Source organism: Haliotis rubra, unplaced genomic scaffold (assembly GCF_003918875.1).
Source record: "Haliotis rubra isolate DU_JTF1 unplaced genomic scaffold, ASM391887v1 Scf54, whole genome shotgun sequence".
Classification (NCBI taxonomy): Eukaryota; Metazoa; Mollusca; class Gastropoda; order Lepetellida; family Haliotidae; genus Haliotis; species Haliotis rubra.
Window position 1 is genome coordinate 2,226,105 of NW_025767235.1, and position 20,170 is coordinate 2,246,274.

Here is a 20,170-nt window from a genome sequence, read left to right on the forward strand (position 1 = left end):
TTGCTGATCAATAATATTGTAATTGGAATTTATTTTTCAAAATTGAATAATCATACATCTTCCATTTCTCAGCATTTACATAATTACATAATGAACATTCATTCTCCACATAAAGGTTTGTAAAGTAATAAATATATAACAAAAACATATAAACATGAGTTAGTGTATCTCTGCCATGTGTCTGAACAGATGTATGGTGACTTGTCTTTAACTGGTTCCACTGACTGAGTTTGGTTTTACGCCGCTTTTAGCAATATTCCAGCAACATCACGGCGGGGGACACCAGAAATGGGCTTCACACATTGTACCCATGTGGGGATTCGAACCCGGGTCTTCGGCGTGACGAGCCAACGCTTTAACCTCTAGGCTACCCCACCGCCCCTTAAACTGGTTCCAAGTTACATCTAGCATTGCAAGCAACTGAAAAATCCTAAGTTTAGCTTGTCACTATGTAATTCTTCTTGACAAAATGAATCATGTGCAATGTGCAAAAGTCCTGCATTATCTGGCCTGGATGCAAGTGGAACTGGTTCCGGTATATTGACAGTGTAAAAGTACATCCATTGACCGTCTACTACAGTGTAACACTAGACAGGTTGTGTATATGTTCATCCATTGACCGTCTACTACAGTGTAACACTAGACAGGCTGTGTATATGTACATCCATTGACCGTCTACTACAGTGCAACACTAGACAGGTTGTGTATATGTATATCCATTGACCGTCTACTACAGTGTAACACTAGACAGGTTGTGTATATGTACATCCATTGACCGTCTACTACAGTGCAACACTAGACAGGTTGTGTATATGTACATCCATTGACCGTCTACTACAGTGTAACACTAGACAGGTTGTGTATATGTACATCCATTGACCGTCTACTACAGTGTTACACTAGACAGTTTGTGTACATGTACATACAAGAACTGACTGACATATTAACACCAGACAAGAGCGTATTTGTACATGCATGATCTCATACAGTGTCACACCAGACAGAAATGTTTATGTACACATTAGGACTGATACAATGTCAGACACGTGTCAGAAGGTTATCCATGTGACACACTGTATTACAGTATGCTACCGATTTGATACAATATGTTACCTGTGTGATACAACATGTTTCCCATGTGATACAATGTACTACCCATGTGATACAATGTACTACCCATGTGATACAATGTACTACCCATGTGATACAATGTACTACCCATGTGATACAATGTACTACGATACAATGTACTACCCATGTGATACAATGTACTACCCATGTGATACAATGTACTACCCATGTGATACAATGTACTACCCATAAGATACAATGTACTACCCATGTGATACAGTACTACCCATGTGATACAATGTACTACCCATGTGATACAATGTACTACCCATGTGATACAATGTACTACCCATGTGATACAATGTACTACCCATGTCAAAGGACCTTACCCTGTGGTAACACCATGGTATGTGTGTAACTTAATATGTCACCCATGTGATATAGGATGTTAAGGTTTTGATATGAATATGTTACCCATGTAACAGAATGTTACCTATGTCATACAATCTATCACCATTATGATGCAGAATATACCCTTTGTCATACAATGTTACCCGTGTTATCGTGTATGTTATCCATATGAGACAATGTTACCGATGTGGTACAGTGTGTTACCTTTGTGATACTGCTCTCCATCAGTTTAATCATCAACCGTGTGAAGCTACCTTACCTGGCCTCCTGGTTTACCTCGTTGTACAGCGAATATAGCATCTGTTTATTTGGACTGACATTAGAATATTTGCCGATTAAGTTTTAATCACTTAACAAAACAAACAAAAACGGAAATGTCTAGGTACACAATGACTGAGTTATCCTGGGAGGACCTCGATGTCATGATGAACGGGAAGAGGCATGCAGTCATCGGCACGATGAGGAACTTGATGTCCGGTGTTTGGATGTAATGCGAAGGAGACATGCGCCCCATTCATTACAAGTGAGCACGAAAACGTTTGCTTCTGAGGATTGCAAAAAAATGAATGCACTTGTGCCTCCTCAGCGTTTGGCGACCGACGAATTAGACAGATGTACTGGCATGCATCTCCGTGAAGATGGTTGCTTTCACCAGATACCATATACTGCTTTCACTTTGGAATCGAGATACTATCTTGACTTCAGGATTTCAGGATTCACACGTAGATGAACACGAACGCTGTAGAAGTGGTCTCAGGATTTGGGATGATATCAGCTGGGATGATATCAGTTGGGATGATATCAGTTGGGATGATATCAGTTGGGATGATATCAGTTGGGATGGTATGAGTTGAGGTAGAAGGACTTATCTTCATGTCCAATAGCAGACACGAGGACAGGTGTGTGCTAAAGGGATTACAATCTGTGCAGTATACTGTATATGGGAGACCACATGCTAATGCTATCGGACCAAAACTCATCGGCATGGGCGATAACGCACGACCTTATCGTTTTGGGTTGGTTGATGCCAGCTTAGAGCTGGAGGCCACTGTCCACATGGCGTGAGCGAACAGGTATGGAACGGGCTGCAGATCGCCTTCTCACAAAGCAGTGCAGTGCTCGCACTAAAGATTGGAACGATCTTCCTTTGGCAACCATCCTGACATTTCTTGGGAGTTGGGTTGTTTTGCTCTAGGAATTTGTTTTCGTGGTTTATTGACATTTCAGTTTCGTGTGGTTTGACGGGTGAGTGATTATTGGTCGTGTTGACTGTTGCCACCGTGAGTAGTTCAACTGACAAGTCTTCAGGCAAAATTGTCTTTGGTTATTTCAACAGAAGCGATCTTTGAGTAGTATAACAAAGGACCCTTCTCAACACATCACGGGCGCCCTTCATCAGCAATGACGTCCAGTCTGGATCTGTATGTCTTCATCTGTATGTCTTCATCAGGTCTGCAAACAACTATGATATTCGTCTGTTGCTCAGTCTGAAAACAGTCTGGTCAAACAACAGATCCACTAGTTCGAACATTGTCAATACACTGGCGCCAACAAATAAACCCATGGACCCGCCAATGTCACCTGTAAAGAAAATCCATTAAAATCATGAAATGCATAAACGTGTACGGCTTCACTGTGATTTATTCCCTTGCTGTTTAACGCCGCACTCAGCAATATTCCAGCTATTTGACTGCGGTATGTCAATAATCGAGTCTGGACCAGACAATGCAGTTATTGACACCGTTAACAATTATCTTTACAGCTAGGATTCGATGACATGCATCAACCAAAGCCAGAGAGCTTGACAACCTGATTACGTAGTTGTCTCTTACAACAGGCATGATTTGCTGAAGACCAATTCTAACCCGGATCTGCATGGGTGCTTCACTATTTAATCTGGGTGAGCACAATACCTGGGTGCGATGGCACACTAACCCAGCAAGCAATACCAGGGAGATGGCTATGGAACACCCAAGAGCCAGTTTGCCCATCTGATCCCCTGTGCGAGTTTTTTACTCTGGGATGTAATAACAAAGAGATGCGAATCTCTTGTGTGGTGATTGTTCGCAATGGGGTCAGTGTAAGGATCACAGAGTTGCGCCCCTTAGATGTGCCAGAAACCTGTGATTCGGCTGATTTTGGTAGTGAGGTTAGTCAGCGCTATACCTTTGCTCGTATTTTCTCCGTATGAGACCTGTATCACGTCGGGCTTTCTCCGCACATTTAGCCCACACACTGTAATATACCTGAATCATTGTTAAAAGCGGCATCTCACTCAAGCTGATAATGAAGGAAACTCACTTACTAGCTCACTTACTAACCAATCATGTGTCACACAGTGTGTGTCATACTTACACAACAAGGCAAACATGTCGACACACTGTCATACTTACACAACAAGGCAAATATGTCGACACACTGCCATACTTACACAACAAGGCAAACATGTCGACACACTGTCATACTTACACAACAAGGCAAACATGTCGACACACTGTCATACTTACACAACAAGGCAAACATGTCGTCATACACACTGTCAAGGCATACATGTCGACACACTGTCATACTTACACAACAAGGCAAACATGTCGACACACTGTCATACTTACACAACAAGGCAAACATGTCGACACACTGTCATACTTACACAACAAGGCAAACATGTCGTATGCAACCTGTTGGGTGATTTGCTCATAACTTCTCTCGCGGTAAAATATATCCAACTGCAAAAAGTTTTCTCTGAAAAAATACAAAGTGAATACTGTGACTTCAGTATACTGATGGTACCTAAATGTGTGGTACTTGATAATAATGTGACTTCAAGAAACTGATAATATCTAAATGTGTGATACTTGATAACACTGTGATATCGGTAAACTGATAATGCATACATGTGTGATACTTGATAATACTGAGACTTCAATAAACTGATAGTACCGAAATGTGTGGTACTTGATAATACTGTGATATCGGTAAACTGATGATACCTAAATGTGTGATACTTGATAATACTGTGACTTCAGTAAACTAATAATACCTAAATGTGTGATACTTGATAATACTGTGACTTCAGTAAACTAATAATGACTAAATGTGTGATACTTGATAATACTGTGACTCCAGTATACTGATGATACCTCAATGTGTGATACTTGATAATACTGTGATATCGGTAAACTGATGATACCTAAATGTGTGATACTAAATAACACTGTGTCTTCAGTGAACTGATTATACCTAAATGTGTGATACTTGATAATAATGTAATAATGTGACTTCAGAATAAATGATGATACCCTAAATGTGTCTGATACTGATGATAATACTGTGTCTTAAATATGTGATAGTAAACTGATAATACCTAAATGTGTGATACTTGGTAATATGTGATATCGGTAAACTGATGATACCTCAATGTGTGATACTTAGATAATATACTTCAGTAAACTGAGATAATACTGATGACTGTGACTTAGTAAACTGATAATACCTAAATGTGTGATATTTGGTAATACTGTGACATCGATAACCTGATGATACCTAAATGTGTGATACTTGATAATACTGTGACTTCAGTAAACTAATAATACCTAAATGTGTGATACTTGGTAATATGTGATATCGGTAAACTGATGATACCTCAATGTGTGATACTTGATAATACTGTGACTTCAGTAAACTGATAATACCTATATGTGTGGTACTTGATAATACTGTGACTTCAGTAAACTGATAATACCTAAATGTGTGATATTTGGTAATACTGTGATATCGATAAACTGATGATACCTAAATGTGTGATACTTGATAATACTGTGTCTTCAGTAAACTAATACTACCTAAATGTGTGATACTTGATAATACTGTGACTTCAGTAAACTGATAATACCTAAATGTGTGATACTTGATAACACTGTGACTTCAGTAAACTAATAATACCTCAATGTGTGATACTTGATAACACTGTGATATCGGTAAACTGATAATACCTAATTGTGTGATACTTCATAATACTGTGACTTCAGTATACTGATAATGCCTAAATATGTGATACTTGATAATACTGTGATATCGATAAACTGATGATACCTCAATGTGTGATACTTGATAATACTGTGACTTCAGTAAACTGATGATACCTAAATGTGTGATACTTGATAATACTGTGACTTCAGTAAACTGATAATACCTAAATGTGTGATGCGTGATAATACGATTATGAAGAAGAAACAATGAACTTACTGTATGAACGTGGTGTCGACTTTACTGGTCAGAAGATATGACGTCATAAGCTCCATGAGATCTTCCAGACTCTTCAGGAAGGTGCTGTCAGCTGTGCCCACCAGGAATCGGAAGTCGAAGGAACTTCTGTATTCCATGTAGGCCGTCTCAATTTCTTTAGCTACATCAGATATATTTTGCAAAAAACGAGTCATATTTTTAAATTCATAATATTTTAGCATATCTTCGTCGTTTAAGATCGCACTCCAGATCGCTGTTGTTGACTGGATCAAATCTAACCAACCATCGTACACATTCTGACCACGTGACCTTACTTCTTGAAAGAATATTTTCATGCTACTGATTCCCTCGTATATATTAGGAGCAGTGAGTACACGGGCCACTTCCAACTTGCTGATGTTTCCATATTTAAAATAATTATTGGCGAGTCCTAATCCACCGTCCAAGTTATCAATAATTGATGATTTTAACGAATTCAAAGAAAACCTCAAACTTGCAGCGTTATCCATCATTTCTTTAACGTGTGTATTAAAAGATCGGTGGTAGGCCTCAAATGCCGCAATCCGCTCTCGCAGGATACGAAGAGGGTAGTCGATAGACTCGAAGTAGAATGTTGCTTTACTGAAGAAATACGTTCTTCCACGTTGCAGAAACTTAATATTCACAAGGTGAAGTTCGGTCGTATTTAGTGTTTGGGTGTAGTAGGCTTTGTCCGCCATATCAACATAGTCTTGCAAGGCTCTTTTGAATCTGAGAATATCCTTGCCCACCCTGCCGCTGTACTTGACGGCGTAGGCGGAGTAGAGGAGGGACTGACGCAGGAGGACGTGGGGACCGATGTAGATGTTGTCGTTCCTGTCCTCATGGAGGTACTTGTACCTGAACACAGGGCTAGCGTTGTAGTAGGCGCCGTACAGCTGGGTGTAGTTATCATAAGCTCTGTCTGCTAGATCTATACGCCCTCCCAGTTCATTCAGCGTCAGGAGATGAAGAGTCTGGCGTACGTCCGGGGATGATATAGACGTGTTGGCAAGCTGCTTGATTTTAGATTCAATCTGATAGGAGAATTCTTGAAAACCCATAGCTAGATAGTTGAATGTTCTCTCCTCCATTGCTTGGCGTACTCTCATGAAGTTTTTCTGGACAATGTATTCTTGCCATCGATACAGGTGCATCTTGGTCTTCCAGGAGGCCAACGTGTCGTTCAAGATGGAGGAGAGGATCTGTTCCTGTTCTATGATGTTAGTCTCCACTTCGTCAAACATCACTTTCTTCAGGATGTTCAATCTTTCCTGTGCGTTACTCTCCATAGATTTGAATGTGTCAAACTGGGAGCGGTCCATGCGACTGGTTGTCTCCCTTGCTTCCATGAAGCGTGTGGTGAGGTTCTCTACACCGGAAGATAGGAGTTTGTCGGTGGCGTACATTGACGTGGTGGCGAAGGAGATGGTGGGGTCGAAGATGAGGAAGAAGCAGGGGATGGGACAGCCGCATTCTTTTCTGACCTTCAACTTCACATCGCCTGTAACAATCGTCATGGCAAGCGTCACACCAAGATAACTTAATTAATGGGGTCTAAATAACCCAGGGTCTTCTTTCACGAAACAACCTTTACTAAAGTTAACCTTAATTCCCACTCTTTAACATTGCACTAAGGTTACCTTAATGACTTACGATCACCTTAGTGCTTCGTGAAAGGGGCCCCTGGTCAACTGATAAGAAAATATAAAAAAACATTGATTGGTCAATTTTGACTTGATAACCTTAGAGTTCAAGATATCGTTATTTACTACAAAGAATATATCGCGAACGCAGGTTATGAAATTACTATTTTTGACATAAATTGACGTAGAGACTGAGGATTAGAGTAAACACAATTACAAAGTTACATGAAGTGTAACTATCGATTACTGAATGTTCAATATTCTGTTTCGTTTTTTGATATAACTACACAGTTACTATGTGTTTCTAGGCCAGTTCGTTATGCTTACCAATAATTTTATGATAGCAGGAGTAAAATTGGTCCAGGGTGCATATCGGCGGTGTGTCTGTAACGGAAGTAAGCAGGTCGTGTCAGTCAAACAATAACAGAGATGAAGACATAATGCCTTTCAGAAAGTCATCAAATGTAACATGTAATATGTTTGGTATTACCCTTTCTCTGGACTACCAGTTGTCAGATCTCTACTAACTGAGAAAGTGAATTCCTTTATAACATATGTTACATACCCAAGTTTATATGTAACCTAAAGCTGGATCGAATCCGTGACACATCTTGTCAGTCATCGGCTGTGGGCTTAATGGTAACTATAGCATTAACTATCACATATGTTTGACTTCTGAAGATGCTAGCAACAACAATTATAAGGTATAGTTTCCATCTACATTCCGTTTGAGTCAGAAACGGACCGATGAATTGCAAATCTTATCATTGTACAAAATTGCCACATAAATATAAATAGTACACATGTTTATCAATTACTAATACCCAACAGCTTTCTTATATTTGAAAATTGTCCGGACTTCACCAAAAAAGTTCTTTAAGAAACTATCATTAAAAGATTGACACAGTTGACTATTTGTTACGAGGGAGGAATGCAGAGAAAGGGACAGCCAGGTGTGCAAGAAAGGATGGAGACGGCACAGCACAGGCTAATGAATCAATAACTTGGTGGGCACTTGTGCACGTGCTTCTCTAACACCTGGCTGTCCCTTTCTCTGCACTCCTCCCTCGTAACAAATAGTCAACTGTGTCAAAATTTTAATGATAGTTTCTTCAAGAACTTTTTTGGTGGAGTCAGGACAATTTTCAAATACTAGTATAAGAAAGCTGTTGGGTATTAGTAAATGATAAACATGTATACTATTTATATTTATGTGGCAATTTTGTACAATGATAAAATTTGCAATTCATCCGTCCCTTTCTGACTCAAACGGACTGTGGTGTCTCGGAATAGTACACTCTTGTCTCCCTTACACATCCCATCTGACATCTACACATTGGTGGGACTATTTTAACATCGTGATGCTTTATATCTCGTATTTCATATTACACCATCCCTGGTAAACTATAATGGAGGCTGCTGTCATATTCACCCCTAGCTAAGCCGACCACCGATTTGGCTTTCACGAACAGCTGATGACATGACCTTCAGGTATTTGCATAACTCGATATTCTTATTCAGTGATGTCAAATTCAACATTTGTACAACTCAAAATATATGTTTGACAATCAACGATGTCGTATTAAATATCTGATAACTCACCATCGACGTTTCACATTCAGATGATTCTAACTATTTCTCAACTCACCATCTTTTTCACATTCAACGATTTTATTATATTTTCACAGCTCACCATCTACGCTCGGCATGAAGTGATGACGGCACCCACACTCCTCGTTCAGGATCTTGGTCATACACGTCAGCTGACATGCATCCGTGGAGTACATCTTGTAGTACTCGGACTCCGCCACGCCACAGTCTCCGTGAGGCTTTGGGAGGTTCTTTATCTGTTAATGGACGTCACATATATGCATCCATTACGCAAGTGTGTAAAACGTCACAGGCACTATAGCTTATTTCAAAAGTGAAATATTATACAAACTGCAAAGGTATTTTATTCTTATACTACAGTTGCTGGTCCACAGAAGGGTATATGTGAGTGAGTAGTGTTTTATGCCACTTTTGAAACTAATTCGGCTCAAACTTTGGGAGAAATACGCATTAGAAAATGTACCCGAACTTTTACTGAACCCGAGATTCAACCAAAGGATCACATTAACTACAAGGCACCGTCGATATACTATGATTACGATTACCCATATGTATCGCATCCGCAACTTTATTAAATACTAGTGGAAAAATGGAAGTGTAATTCGTCTGATCAATGTTTTATCATAGCAGATTCATTGACAAAACCCTTATCCGGTTACGTGAGACAGAGCGGCGACTCGCCTAAAAGGGATGTGGTATGACAACTCAGTTAACAATGTCAGTATTTGAGTTGATACAGGTAGTGGAACACACTGAATACATGGGGTGGTTGATTAAGCAAGGGGGTTTGACTCAACCTAGTCAGCTTTACTGGCTGCTTCTGATCCTGTCGTAGGCGTTATCAATCTTATCCCAGACAGCGAGAACCTTCTGGCCATAACAGTAAAACAATGTTATGCAGTTTGGTATTGATTCTGTAGATTCATCAACTGAAAATGGTTGACTGGTTGACGTCACGTCAAACGTGGATTGAGGCTAGGTGCAAGTCACGAGTTTATACCAAAGACATAATACTGTGTTTCGATGAACATTTAAATGCCTGGTAGCCTCATTCTGCGCCATTCCGTTTTGCAAAATACCTACGGAGCGTATATTTTGAGCAAGCAGTGACATTCCGGAAGCGTTATTTACGGTTAAATATACACATTTACAGCTTAAGAACCATCGTATGCTGTTCATACAAAAACACATGTATCATTAAATCTAAGAATAAATGTGTTTTCATTGAACTTCATACCTGCAGTTAGTATTTTCCATTTGCATATATACATTTAAAATGTCCATAACTGATAGGTCTAAATAATTAAATACGTTATAAATAGAACAAAGAGAAAAACAAAACAAAAACAAACCAAATGTCTGATAAACATTCTATTGTACAGTACAACCAGATATTATTGGGAATTTAAAGAGTGTAATTAATCTTTTTTCACTCATTACGCACGTATTAAATGTGAATATTAGCAGAACATAACTCCAGATTCAAAGACAGGAGAACAGTTAGCATTTTGTCAAGTCACCATAGGCAGCAATGCAGGCTTCAATGCGGCGGGGCATACTACTGATCAAAGAAGTTAGAAAGTCGTGGTCCATGCTGTTTCAATATCGGACCACCTCTTCTTTCATTTCAGCAATATTTGTCAGATTTTTCTTATTGACACTTTCCTTCATAAGTCCCCAAACATTTTCTATTGGATTTAGGTCACAGAGGGGCGTTGCCCCTAACACAGATATGCCACCCCACACGTTAAATTTCGGACTGTACTTTGGGCGCTGATACAAAGGTTTTTCAGTTTGTTTGGTCCAGAATTTCAGTGTATTAGGAAACAGCCACACAGAACTTCCATCTGAGAAAATCACATTGTCCCAGTTAAAAATTTTATGCTGTAAGCACCAGTTCAACCTTCGCTCCTTTCGTTCAGGTTTCATGATCGGTGATGGAATTCCTCGACTTTTCTGCCAACCCATTGCATGCAGCTCAGTTCTAATTGTCTCCTTATAGACAGCCGCAGTTCCTCTATCAATCATATCCAGCCTTATGTTTTCTAAACTACTTCGTTTGTTTTTAGAAACAAGAATACCAAGCTGCCTCCTGTCACCGACAGTCAATTTTCTGGGCCTACCTGCGCCTCCCTGGTGCTCAATGCCATATCCATTTGCAATATTTTTCAAAACACGATAAACAGTGGACAAAGGGATGCCTGTTCTACTTGAAATCACTTTAGCTAATCTGATGTCCTTGTTATAATACTCTAAAATCAACTTCCTCTTCTCTAAATCATCAATACTGAGGATCCCTGAAAATGTCGTCTGCTAGCAAGTGAACAAAGGGGGATAACTCTTCACAAACTAATGAAAAAGGATAAACGGAGTTGTCTCTCTTGAATGAAACCAAGCACTTGATAGCTGGTCGAGGTTGTTTAAACTAGAAATCCAATTAAACATATTCCTAAAATTCGCAATAATTTCTGGTCATACTATATATGCGAGTTCACAAGCGCCTATATTTACATACAGTAATAACTCAATTTGTGCAAGTACTTATGGCAGATAACTATGAATACATAGGGTGGTATCAAGTTCGACAAAGTGGCAATTTTGGAAGCCAAAGGAACCATAGTATGCTAGGTTTGGTCATAAAGGGGTTTTACCAAAGGTATGAAAGGTCAAATACACATACATAGTTTAAATTGATGAGTGCCACTTTATATCTTTCTTAACGCACTAGTGGCAACTATACCTCTCAAAAGAAGTTACAGAACGCCCTATTCTTTCATATTGTCATAGTTAATATGACATGGCATGAGAGGTTATACTCAAGTAAATAACAAATCGTGTTTTCCTTTACTTCTGTCGATAAGTAACTCCACACTGAGTGTCAGAGGCGGAACACCTAGACACATACCGATACTAGCTGTATACCGATGAAGGCGTGAGAGCCTGTAGGAATGGCAAGGCCAAGCTCGTGCACTTTGGGGAACTCTTTTCTGTCGTGGAGTAGCAATTTTACACCAGCTGCGTCATGAGGCCCTGGCATGTATTCATACTGTTCCACGTTCAACGTCAGTTTCAAGCCATAGTCGGAACCTGTGGGCAGAACCCTCTCCTGTTAACATACACTGCTATGATTGTACTTTATGATTTAGAGTATGCAGCGAGAACACCACGAAGTCTTTTTCCAACGAGTGTGTTTGTGAGTTTGTTCTTACGCAGCAATTAGACATTTTCCCGGATAATCACACGAGGGACAATCACATGACTGAACCCACGTGGAGAACCAGAAGCAGTTAGATGCAGTTTCACGAGCACAATGAATACCACAACTATATGCTGAAGTAACTATAAACATACCTGCTGAAGTGACTGTTAGATATACCTGCTGAAGTGACTATTAGATATACCTGCTGAAGTGACTATTAGATATACCTGCTGAAGTGACTATTAGATATACCTGCTGAAGTGACTATTAGATATACCTGCTGAAGTGACTATTAGATATACCTGTTGAAATGACTATTAGATATATCTGCTGAAGTGACTATTAGATATACCTGTTGAAGTGACTATTAGATATACCTGTTGAAGTGACTATTAGATATATCTGCTGAAGTGACTATTAGATATACCTGTTGAAGTGACTATTAGATATACCTGTTGAAGTGACTATTAGATATACCTGTTGAAGTGACTATTAGATATACCTGTTGAAGTGACTATTAGATATACCTGTTGAAGTGACTATTAGATATACCTGCTGAAGTGACTATTAGATATACCTGTTGAAGTGACTATTAGATATATCTGCTGAAGTGACTATTAGATATACCTGTTGAAGTGACTATTAGATATACCTGTTGAAGTGACTATTAGATATACCTGTTGAAGTGACTATTAGATATACCTGTTGAAGTGACTATTAGATATACCTGTTCAAGTGACTATTAGATATACCTGTTGAAGTGATTATTAGATATACCTGTGGAAGTGACTATAAACATACCTGCTGGTTCTGTAGTGACTATTAAATATACATGCTGAACTGAATACCATAGCCATATGTTGAAGTGACTAACAGACATACATGTAGAAGATATTTCCATACATACCTGTGGAAGTGACCATTAAGGGGTCGTCGTCTGCGGCGTTGAAGGAGTAGCAGACGCCGTGGTCGGTGAATACCTGTGTAAAGTTTTTAGCAGAGCAAGGCTTGTCCTGCCATTCACAGCTGGGAACAGACAAGAGTCAAACGTAAACCAAAATCAACATTATAACTGAGCTGGACCACCTCTGTATTTCATACTGTGGTTGCCTGGAGGTGTACTGTAGATGATGGCATGACAAGCAGTATTCTGTACATGGCCCTGGAAGAGAGGCATGTGTAAACCCTAGCCATTAATACAACTTGATTTCCAGAGAAGGCGCTGTCATTCAACATTTCTTACATGGAAGATACATACTTTGCGGAAACCCTTTTTTGGTGCTTCACGAACCATTCAACAAAAATCGAAAACAACTTCATGAACGATTTCGTCGAAGAAACCAGGCAACCATTAGCCCGTCCTGGAGGAACTGGGTCAGTCGTGCCTTATTAAAATTTTCGCCATGACAGTTACATCGATATTTAGCCACAGAACCAACGTTATGACGCGTCAATAACGTCATTGTCAGTCTGACGGCAATATTGTGTTCTCACTCATCCATTTGGCTTCTGAAACGGTGTTGACCCCAGGGTGAATAACGTCATTGTTAGTCTGACGGCAATACTATGCTCTGACACATCACTTTGGCTTCTGAAACTGTGCTGACCCCAGGGCCGTCCCCAGACAGTTTTCATGAAGGGCAGCCCAGAAAGGACAACATAATGAAGCTGGTAACGGTTCCATGCATATCTACATAGTAAATAGTATGCTCTCGAACCTCATCACACTGTCCCTGGATAGCTATACATCGTCTACCTATCACTGTAGAAACGGCCAGTGACATCAGCATCTGTGAGATGCAGCAGTGGTACGTTGTGATTGCATCCTAATCCTACCGGCAGTGATCTTATCAACTCAGTCCCCAATCAAAGGAATTATAGTTATAACTACAGGACGATACCTCTAAATTAAACAATCGGCACAGTTAGTAACTAAGAGGCATATAAACCCATTGACCAAGCAGTACATCAATTTTGATTTGATGTAATCTTCCTGTATGTGCAAGGATCGGTCCCATCATTATCGATTCTTTTAAGTCCAAGCTGGAAATCGAATCATATCATACAGGCCAAGGTTTAGAATGATAGACGCCTAATAGAATCAGCAGTCCCTCCCCGTCAGCAGCCTCCCTAACCGATCGTGTATTTTCTGTGTATGTATTCCGTGTACATCCGTATTCTTTGTGTAGTAATTTCCATTATTATATGCCACCTTACAAGAAAGCAAACAGAATACCTGCGTCTAACAATCGTCCAATACCTACGGAAGCGTCCTAGTGCCACAGTCTGATTTTTTTTATCTCCTAATTAGGACTTAATATCTCCTAATTAGGACATAGCTATCTCCTAATTAGGTGATACTATCTCCTAATTTGGACTTAATATCTCCTAATTAGGACTTAAGGATGTTATAAATATGTTTGAAAAAGTCAACCAGTAGTCATTCACTTCTTTCGTTTGGGTTTAGCATCTTGGATGAAGTCATGGATGAAAGCATATGCATTTGTTTCATGTTGGGCTATTCAGAAAGTGTGTCTTGTCTGGCCCATGTAAATGGCATCATTATCAGCATGAACACTTTGAAAAGGAAGTCAAAACGACTGAATCTGTTTAGGCGAAGACATAATAGTGATATTGTATATTCTCTGTGTATGTATTCACCATGTGTGTATTCTCTGTGTATATATTCTCTTGTGTATTCCATGTGTGTATTCTCTGTGTATATATTCTCTGTGTATATATTCTCCATGTGTGTATTCTGTGTATGTATTCACCATGTGTGTATTCTCTGTGTATGTTTTCACCATGTGTGTATTCTCTGTGTATATATTCTCCATGTGTGTATTCTCTGTGTATATATTCTCCATTTGTGTATTCTGTGTATGTATTCACCATGTGTGTATTCTTTGTGTATATATTCTCCATGTGTGTATTCTCTGTGTATATATTCTCCATGTGTGTATTCTGTGTAAGTATTCACCATGTGTGTATTCTTTGTGTATATATTCTCCATGAGTGTATTCTCTGTGTATATATTCTCCATGTGTGTATTCTGTGTAAATATTCACCATGTGTGTATTCTCTGTGTATATATTCTCCATGTGTGTATTCTCTGTGTATATATTCTCCATGTGTGTATTCTCTGTGTATATATTCTCCATGTGTGTATTCTGTGTATGTATTCACCATGTGTGTATTCTCTGTGTATGTATTCTCCATGTGTGTATTCTCTGTGTATGTATTCACCATGTGTGTATTCTCTGTGTATATATTCTCCATGTGTGTATTCTCTGTGTATATATTCTCCATGTGTGTATTCTCTGTGTATATATTCTCCATGTGTGTATTCTCTGTGTATGTATTCTCCATGTGTGTATTCTCTGTGTATGTATTCACCATGTGTGTATCTCTGTGTATATATTCTCCATGTGTGTATTCTCTGTAAATGTATTCTCCATTCGTGTATTCCCTGTGTATGTATTCTCCATGTGTGTATTCTCTGTGAATGTATTCTCTCTGAATGTATTCTCCATGCGTGTATTATCTGTGTATATATTCTCCATGTATATATTGTCCATGCGTGTATTATCTGTGTATATATTCTCCATGTATGTATTCTCGGGCTCGACGTATACGGAATGGAAGAGTACACTCACGCTACGATCAGGTCCTCCTTCCTGTGTGCTGCCCTCTCATACAGATTGTCGAGGGTGATGTTTGTGGCGTTGTAGGCTAGCAGCTGACTGGCGTTGAAGTCATGGGACTTGGTGTACATCGCTTCTATCAGGCGGTACCTTCCGGCCTCTGTGGCTGCGGTGGCCCTGCAAACGTTACTCCACACGTTACAGAATGACTTCATCAACTAGAGACTGCGGCGACTTCTAAATGTGGTTGGTTTTACGCTGCTTTTAACAATATTCTAGCATTACGACTGGGGAAACGTATACACACGTGCAGAATCAAACCCATAGCACGTTAATGCTTTAACTACTCGGCAACTCAACACTATGGCTCAGTTGTAAACGACGGAATTTCAGGGGTTTAGAGAGTATCTGGCCCTGGCGTATTACGTTTGTCATCGGTCGTTACAATGATAACTTCATTCTTTTTGTGGTACCTGTTTTCATTATAATACACTATTAAGTTTATTTCTTGAATACAGATCATTAATGCCGTTAAACTGTACAACCACCCCAGATCGCGTTCTGTTAAGTGTTTTCTAACTACAGTCAGCCGTAACTGAACCTCCGTGACAACCAGAGCATGCTGTCAATCGGATTGAAAGTGTAACTATACACAAAGAACTTAGTTAAGCACCCCCTGACATATCTCACGTTTAAATGAGCCCCAATCGACATGATTGGTCGTCGTGTGCAACAAAGGGATCCTCCTGTACAGAACCTGACCCAATTGGAAGCTGCTTTACATGAGGAAATGCGCAGACTGCCCCTTCAGAGGATCAGGAGGCTGACAGTGGGTATGAGGAGGAGAGTGCTGGCTGTCATACAGTCACATGGAGGTTACACTCGGTATTGACGTTGAATCGTGTAAGACACGTAAACTGACATTGACAATACATTCAACATTTATTTTGTTTTTTTCTAGAATGAGCACTTATCATCGTAAAACATGGTTTCCAGTCATTTTGTCGTTTTTATGAGTCAAAGGATCATACAGGCCAGAAAAATCGTGGGAGTCACCACGAGAAGTTTTATGTACGTGTTAAAACCCATCATTGCAAAAATACAGGGGGTGCTTGATTAAGTTCTTTGTGTATATTAATGTGACAATTAATTACAGTTGGCATGGACACACTGGTTAAGTGTGGATACGATGTATTGGATTTCAGGAATATTACGAGCTCAGACGCTTAATCAAGAAACACGCTCTTCTATTAACAATGTGTTTAAGTGCCTGATGACTGAATAGTCACATCGTCCCTCTATCTATGGCTGAATGACATGATGTCAATGTTTGAATTAATGTTTGTTGAGTTAAACAACATTCCTTCATTTAACTGAATTGCCACCATTTAGAATGATCCATTTATCAAATTTAGACTGCTGTATAGGACAATTACAACAACGTAATTACTGTCAATTAACGGTCCAATGACATAAGTGATTGGTGTGCAAATATACCCATGGGAATGAAAACACATTTCTGTTTGAAATGAATTCGCAGGGGCATAATTCATTTTCTAGATAAGAATATTATCTGCTCTTTAAACATCAAATTATCTGACAGTATTCCCGTATTTAAGGTACGCCGACGGGCTATTATTTGGTTCTACGGCCCAACCGTACCCATATAATTCTAAAAACATATACGAGATATTATTTTCAAGCTTTATAGAATAGAATAGAATAGAATAGAATAGAATAGAATAGAATAGAATAGAATAGAATAAGACTTTAATGCCTTTCAGCAGAGCTACTGACACATTAGAGAGATACCAAACATATTTACATAAATTCTTTGATTTAGGTATCTTCACATTTGTTTAAGAGAGATATGGAACTTGGAATAAAGTACGGTCTCTCTTAGTTTTCACAATTGGAACTTTGTAGCGGCGGCCTGAAGGGAGGAGGTTGTATTCCGAATTTAAGTAGTGAGTACGGTCAGATATGATTTTGACAGCTTGATTCACGATTTGCCGCTCAAATATTGATGATAAACATTCAAATCTGACTCCAGCGATTTTACTTGCACTGTTAACAATTTTGTCTATTTTAGATTTGAGATGAACTGAGAGAGACCCGTACCAACAACGGAAGGAAAATGTTAAAATACTCTGAATAAATGCTACATAAAAAGATGACATCCCAGATGGGTTAACATTAAAAGATCTCAGTTTTCGCATGGGATGAAGACGTTGTTGATACTTTTTGTATAGGGCTTCAGTGTTAGAGTTCCAGTTCAGCTTAGAGTCAATGAAGGTTCCCAGATACTTATACTCCGACACTGTCTCAACACATTCACCGTTGATTATCACTGGAAGCATTTCTGTGGGTTTACTCCGAAAGTCAATCGTCAGCTCCTTTGTTTTTGTGACATTTAAGAGTAAGTGGTTTTCTGCACACCAAGTCGTAAAATGATTAATGTCCTCTTTATACAGTTCTTCAGAATCAGTGTCGTTCAGTTTGCCGACAATTGCTGCATCATCTGCGAACTTTACAGTTGAACAGGTTGAATTCCAGCTTGCACAATCATTAGTGTAGAGGGTGAAAAGAACAGGAGATGTTACACAGCCTTGTGGTGCACCAGTGTTGGTGGTCCGTTTACTCGATACAACCCCGTTAACTTTCACGTACTGCTGTCTGTCAACAAGAAAGTGTTCGATCCACTTGATGAGGTATGAGTTAACGCCCATGTCTAACAGTTTCTGTATCATGATATGTGGCTGGATGAAAAGTCAACGAAGAGGATCCTGATGTATGACTTAGGTGTCTCTAGATGTTTATAGACATTATTAAGGAGTGACAGTGTGGCATCAACAACTCCTCTCCTTGACCTGTAGGCGAACTGAAGCGGGTCCAGTATGTCGGCAACTTCCTGACGGAGATGTCTCAACAAGATGCGTTCCAGCGACTTCATTGCTATAGATGTAAGAGCAACTGGCCTGTAGTCGTTGAGTTCTTTAGGTTGTGTCTTTTTAGGAACTGGTACAATTTCTGATGTTTTCCAGACCGAAGGAATAACGTGTGTATTCACTGAGAATTGAAAAAATCTAGTGAAAACTGTACACAGTTGAAGTCTGCACTCCTTCAACACAATGCCGTCAAGGTTGTCAGGTCCTTTTGCTTTTCTGATGTTAATTCTGGAGAAGCTTTGAATGACGTCAGCTTCTGATATATGGATACGACGCCAGCTTCTGATATATGGATACGACTTTCACTATCCTGTACGGCTTCACTAACTTGAGCTCTCTCATCGGTAAAGTCGTGACAATCAAAGCGGCTGTAGAAAGTGTTGAGGTCCTCAGCAAAGGTTTTATTATCCCCGGCGTTGGTTGTCTGTCGTCGCCTACTCTTGCCAATCATCGTGTTCACGCCTTGCCAGGCTTGTTGCAGATTGCTTTGCTGAAACTGTCTCTCAACTTTCTCTTTGTACGCTAGTTTACACTCACGAGCTTTAAGACTGATGTACTTCTGTATGCATTTGAGTTGTATTCTATCTTTCTTCATGTATGCTCGTTTCTTTTCTTTTGTGATCCAGGGCTTGTTGTTTGGGAAAATTCTGATTTCTTTTTCTGGTATTATGTTGTTGACACAAAAATTTATATAATCCGTAATGACGTCACAAATTCCTTCTAATGTTTGTTCTGCATCATAGAACATGTCCCAATCTGTACACGCAAAACATCCTTGTAGGGTTTCAATAGATTCTCTGTTCTTTAACTAATAAGGTACAACCTAACACCATAACACCTTCCCGCACGAGAGTGTGTCTTTGGTTTCTCCGCAAGGATTTGAAATGTGAATCACCTTTACAATCTTTTAAAAACCTAGTTGTCCTGCAGTTATGTTAGGGGAACAAGTTGAATCAGCTTTGACCTGCTGATTACAGAGGTCACTCTGACATGTCATGGAGCATGAGACAAACACTCATGGATGAAATAGATTCGTACATTATACACATAGCCGAGCACCATCGACTCCGTGAGAGGACACACATGAGCACCTCTCTAAGTCCTTCACGTAGTTTGTTCAAAACAACGTCACGGTGAAGCATGACGAATCAAACACTCGATGATTATACGTAACTGTGTACATTATACTGTGTACAATAGAGCACCAGGGACTCCTGTGGTGTGAAACACTGATGCTCTACGTCCTTCACCCTTGTTCCATGGAGTTTAGCAAACTGCTCATCCCGAACATTAGTACAATACTACAAAACAGGTACCTACAATAACAAATATCAACATACTGTTTTATTCATCAATACCTAATAGCTTCACGAACAT

The 20,170-nt window shown here is 39.5% G+C and overlaps 1 protein-coding gene and 1 long non-coding RNA gene across 3 annotated transcripts in view; both read right to left on the bottom strand.

The window, feature by feature from the left end:
* Positions 1 to 1,810, bottom strand: LOC124253337. The gene is made up of 2 exons (XR_006892186.1): positions 377 to 1,810; positions 1 to 205 (listed from the first exon to the last, which is right to left on the bottom strand). It is a non-coding gene; the product is annotated as an uncharacterized LOC124253337 (long non-coding RNA).
* Positions 1,811 to 2,825: 1,015 nt separating this feature from the next.
* The window catches only part of LOC124253335, a 75,684-nt gene continuing 58,339 nt past the window's right edge, over positions 2,826 to 20,170 (bottom strand). For both annotated transcript variants that reach the window (XM_046687087.1, XM_046687086.1), the window contains 8 exons: positions 15,858 to 16,022; positions 13,109 to 13,227; positions 11,908 to 12,089; positions 9,085 to 9,238; positions 7,719 to 7,775; positions 5,728 to 7,249; positions 4,133 to 4,224; positions 2,826 to 3,063 (listed from right to left, as the gene is read on the bottom strand). In XM_046687087.1, the coding sequence (XP_046543043.1) occupies positions 2,945 to 3,063; positions 4,133 to 4,224; positions 5,728 to 7,249; positions 7,719 to 7,775; positions 9,085 to 9,238; positions 11,908 to 12,089; positions 13,109 to 13,227; positions 15,858 to 16,022 (2,410 nt within the window). In that variant the 3' untranslated portion in view covers positions 2,826 to 2,944. The remainder of the gene's footprint in view (positions 3,064 to 4,132; positions 4,225 to 5,727; positions 7,250 to 7,718; positions 7,776 to 9,084; positions 9,239 to 11,907; positions 12,090 to 13,108; positions 13,228 to 15,857; positions 16,023 to 20,170) is intronic.